General features: G+C 60.6%; 1 protein-coding gene across 1 annotated transcript in view; it reads left to right on the forward strand.

Annotated features, from left to right (window-relative positions):
• Positions 1 to 4,150, forward strand: part of NPHP4 (nephrocystin 4) — a 183,633-nt gene that overhangs the window by 16,858 nt on the left and 162,625 nt on the right. Inside the window, exons 4-5 of the mRNA XM_023535625.1 lie at positions 758 to 930; positions 1,850 to 1,914. Of these exons, the coding sequence (XP_023391393.1) occupies positions 758 to 930; positions 1,850 to 1,914 (238 nt within the window). The remainder of the gene's footprint in view (positions 1 to 757; positions 931 to 1,849; positions 1,915 to 4,150) is intronic.

The raw sequence follows: 4,150 nt of genomic DNA on the forward strand, positions 1-4,150 counted from the left end.
GGCAGCAGAGAAGGTGCCTTCCTTCCCGCGAGATGGATCGGGCTTCCTCCCCCGCGGGGAGCAGAGGGCTGCCGTTTGCATGTTAGGGAATGGGAAAGCTTTCAAGAGCAGTTTGACTATCATCTGCTTGGCTTGGGTCCCAAAAAATCTTGTAGGAAAATGATCTCGACGTAATTTTTGTCATAAAAAAATGTTAGTTGGGCTCTGAACTGGGGATAATTACACAGCACCTTAACAAGGGCAAGGATCTTGCCTAAGCAGTTAGTGCAGATGCAGCTTCTTAACAGCCACGGAAAAAGGGTCAGAGTAGGTGATGGCAGGTCGTGGCTGATGTTTTGTGCAGCGAGTGCTACGTAAAATGGCTCAACAGCTGTGTGCTCGCAGTGGCCTTGGCCTGTCTGGGTCTCATTCAGCCAGCGTCCCGCCTGGCGGGCGGGCGGGGGCATGGTCTCCCTGCCGCCGCCTTCTCCAGAGGGCCCGCCGTCTGTTGGCGTTTTCTGTGGCTGGAAAGTTCCTAGAGCAGCAGCAAACGGTCTGATGTCCTGGGGGTTAGGCGCTCTGGGACGAGACGCTGTGACCGTGCCCGTCGTCTTCTCTGGCGCCCTGGGAGGATCGCGTTCTCCACGCGGGCACGTTGGTGTTTCCGTGGCGATGGCCCGGGGGAGCAAGGGGCACGCGGCTCCATTCACCCTCGCTCCCTGCTCGGCGCGATGGGAGGGTCCAGCCTGTCACAGAACTTCTGGTTTCTGTCCTGCAGCCCTTGTACTTTCACACGTCCTTAAACCACCCCAACGTCGTGGCCGTGGTGGAAGTGGTCGCCGAGGGCAGGAGGCGGGACGGCACCCTCCAGACCTTGTCGTGTGGCTTTGGAATCCTCCGGATCTTCAGCAGCAAACCGGAATCGCCCCGCTCCGCCTCCCAGGACAAGCGGTACCTGCCCGCGTCTCTCCATCCTCGGGCTTTGCTAGCATTTTTCTGCGTGGATTTAACTGCTCATCCCTTGGCCATAATAGAAAACTTTCAGTCTGTCCGCTTATGTTGTTTGTAACAGTAAACCGGGGGGGATTTTTGGTTCAGGTTGTAATTGGGTTGGCTTACTTTTCGCTGTAAGCCGAGAGGAATGGTTCTTTGGGCTGGAGCGGGACCGGCGTTGGCCGTGGTGCAGGGTTTGCCGTAAGATGGCTGTGGCTAACGTCCTGCTCCTGCGTTCAGCAGATGTAGGTTGGGCATCTGCTGTGAGCCAGGCTCTGTTTGGGAGCTGGGCACACAAGGTGGACAAGGCGGGTGTGACCGTTTCAGCCCGGGTTGTCACTCTGGAGCAGTCCTTCTCAGCCTTGGTGCCACTGAGGATTTGGGCCAGGCGGGTCTCTGTGGCGAGGGCTGTCCTGTGAGCGTGGGCTCTCTAGCAACACGCCTGGCCTCCACCCACTGGATGCTGGTGGCGGCATTTCCATAGCGACAGCAGAAAATGGCTCCAGATCCTACTGAGTCATTCCTGATGGAGAACCACTGCCCTAGGCACACGACCGTGGAAATTGCTCCAACATTGTCTTCTTTGGGGTACTTGAGAGCGTTCTAGATTTAGTCCCCTGGCCTTGCTTCTTGGCCTGGGTTCTCCGGCTGCATTAGGACGTGCTGTTGGCATGCGGGAGGCGCCGGGCCGAGAGCGCTGGGCGTGTGAGGAGCTGAGGCTCCCCAGCGGTCTGTCTCCGCGGAGAACGTGACTGAGTTCAGAAAGCGCCAGGAGCTGTGACAGGGCGTGGCCCACGCTTTCCTGTCAGAGGAGGGGCTGGCGTTTACTGACCAAGGTGCCCGGGCTGACGGGCGTTCCCCGCTTCTTGTTTTGCAGGCTGAGGCTGTACCACGGCACCCCCCGAGCACTGCTGCACCCGCTGCTCCAGGACCCCGTCGAACGTAAGAGACGGTGCTCGGCCGTCCTCGGTGCCACCGCACACCTGGCGCCTTTCCCGAGCTTTGTCCCCCGTACTCCTGCTTTGTGTCCTTCTCAGTGTACATTACCAGCTCAGCTCATTTATTTAATAGACTTGGCAAAATGTATTACGGGCTTGGGTTTTTGGCATAACTTGAGGGACTGAAACTCACTGGCCCGACAGGAGGGTGCTGCCCCGTGTGGCTGACCATGGGAGGGGCGCTGCCCCGTGGCAGCCGCCTGGTGGGAGAGCGGTGGCCTCCTTGCCTCGAGGGTGATAGCTTCACCCACGGGATGATGTAGTGGCTGTCCATCACTGGCCGCTGTGCCTTCCCGCTGTGCCTCACCGCAGAATGACCTGCGGGGACATCGCCACCTCGTGGCAGTGCTGCCTCTCTTCTCCCACAGGCCCAGGGGCCGGGGTGCCCGCCTCAGCAGCCGGGGTGCCCGTCGGGGGGATGCCAGCCGAGAGGGATGTGCGCCCATGCTGGCCGCAGCCAAGTGGGGGATGGACAGGAAGGGCAGCTGGCGGAAGCAGAGGAGGGGCTGGCGGAGACCAGCGTGGGGGGCTCGTGGGGGGGCGTGGCTGGGCCAGGTGGTTGGAGGCGAGTCTGTTTGGGACGGTGGCTGCCATCTCCTCCGGATGCTGCCTGAATTCTGACGGGAATTGTGTATTTGCCACATGGTCTATGTTGAAAAGTCAAACCAACCCGTCCCCTCTACTCCTTGCTGAATTTCGATAGAGGAGCCATCAGTCAGACTCACTTTTATTGATAAAGATGGGCTTTTAGGTTTTCAGTTGCCCTTCGTCATTACTTTGTCAGCATTTTCTCTCCTGAGGGCCCCTTGGGATCAGGACCCTTTACCAGCGCGTGGGGCCACCACGTGTGCTCACGCCTGATTCTTGGGTGCTGGGGGAGTGCCTGCTGGGGACCAGCCATGGGGCCAGGAGCTCGTGTCCTCGGTCGGCGGTGCCATAGCTTTACAGGTGTTTCTGTTGGGTGCTGTGTTCACGTGGTTCAGAATACACAAAGCGTAGAGAAGTATAAAAAGGCTCAGCGGGGTCCCCTTTTCTCCGCTCCCCACCCTCACCTGCAGCCCAGGAGCGGAGACCTTTCTCTGACGTCCCGCGGGTCCTTCCAGGGTGTTTCGATGGGTACAGACACGAATGTGGACGTCCCGTCCCATTTTCGCCCCCCTTTTACTTGTCCCAGACGTCCTCTATCCCCGTGACGACTCACCCTGGAGAAGGTTTGTGTCAGTGCATCGAAAGCCCCTCACCGTTTCTCAGCCACGTGGCGTCTGGCGGACCCGCCGTGTGTGCGCCTCAGCCCCCCCGGTGGGTGCTTGGGTGTTTCTGTGAGAACAAAGGCTTGCAAGCCTCGCTGCCCCGGACAGCTGTCTTTTGCAGGTGCAGGAGCGAATCTCGGTTGAGTTCCCGGGAGTGGGATTGTCGGGTCCCTGGGCCGCGCAGCCACGGTTCTGCCACACTCCTGCGTGCTGTCCACAGAGGTCCTGCCAGCTCGCTCTGAAGCCAGCCACATGGGAAGTGCCTTTCAGGGCATTTCACATTTTAAAGTAGGCGGGTCCCACGTTTGGCGTGGCGAGGCTTTAACAGCACAGCTCCCGCTGACGGCTGTCCCTGAGGAAGGTCACGGTTAGCTCTTGCGAAGCTGCGCCCCGTGCCTCGGGTGCCCAGGCCCTCTCGGCCGAGGAAATCAAGCCCAGGCAGGACCGGCCCCTTGGTGGGGGTGTGTAGAGGGCACGTCTGCGGTCCCTGTCAACCCCAGGGCCCCGTGATTCTGAGGCGCGCCCTTCCTGCGCCCCAGGCCCTGTGCAGGGACTGTCCCCTCCACCTTCCCCTCGCGGTGAGGCCGAGCCCCTCCCAGCTGGCGCTTGCTCCAGACCTTACCCTTCCCCAGCGCCGTGTCTGAACCTTTCTCAGGCTGCACATCCTGTTCTCCCGCGTGTCACGGGTGTGGCCTGTGTCTTAGCTGTTGCCCAGAAGAACACCCCCCGCCCCCTGCCCTTGAGGCCTGGGCTCCGTCTTGGAGTCCCTGGCCCCCCAGTGCCTGGTCCTGCTGCTTGGTGGGGCTCCATGGGTGCAGGTGCTGAGACTGAGGGGCGGGCCTCTGGCCGGAGCGCCTTCCGGCCCCCCGATTACCGCTGAGAGGCGAGGAGGTGAGCGCTGGAGGTGTTGTTATGTTGTTATGTTGTTAC

This window comes from Pteropus vampyrus, unplaced genomic scaffold, assembly GCF_000151845.1.
Source record: "Pteropus vampyrus isolate Shadow unplaced genomic scaffold, Pvam_2.0 Scaffold142, whole genome shotgun sequence".
In the NCBI taxonomy this organism is placed as follows: domain Eukaryota; kingdom Metazoa; phylum Chordata; class Mammalia; order Chiroptera; family Pteropodidae; genus Pteropus; species Pteropus vampyrus.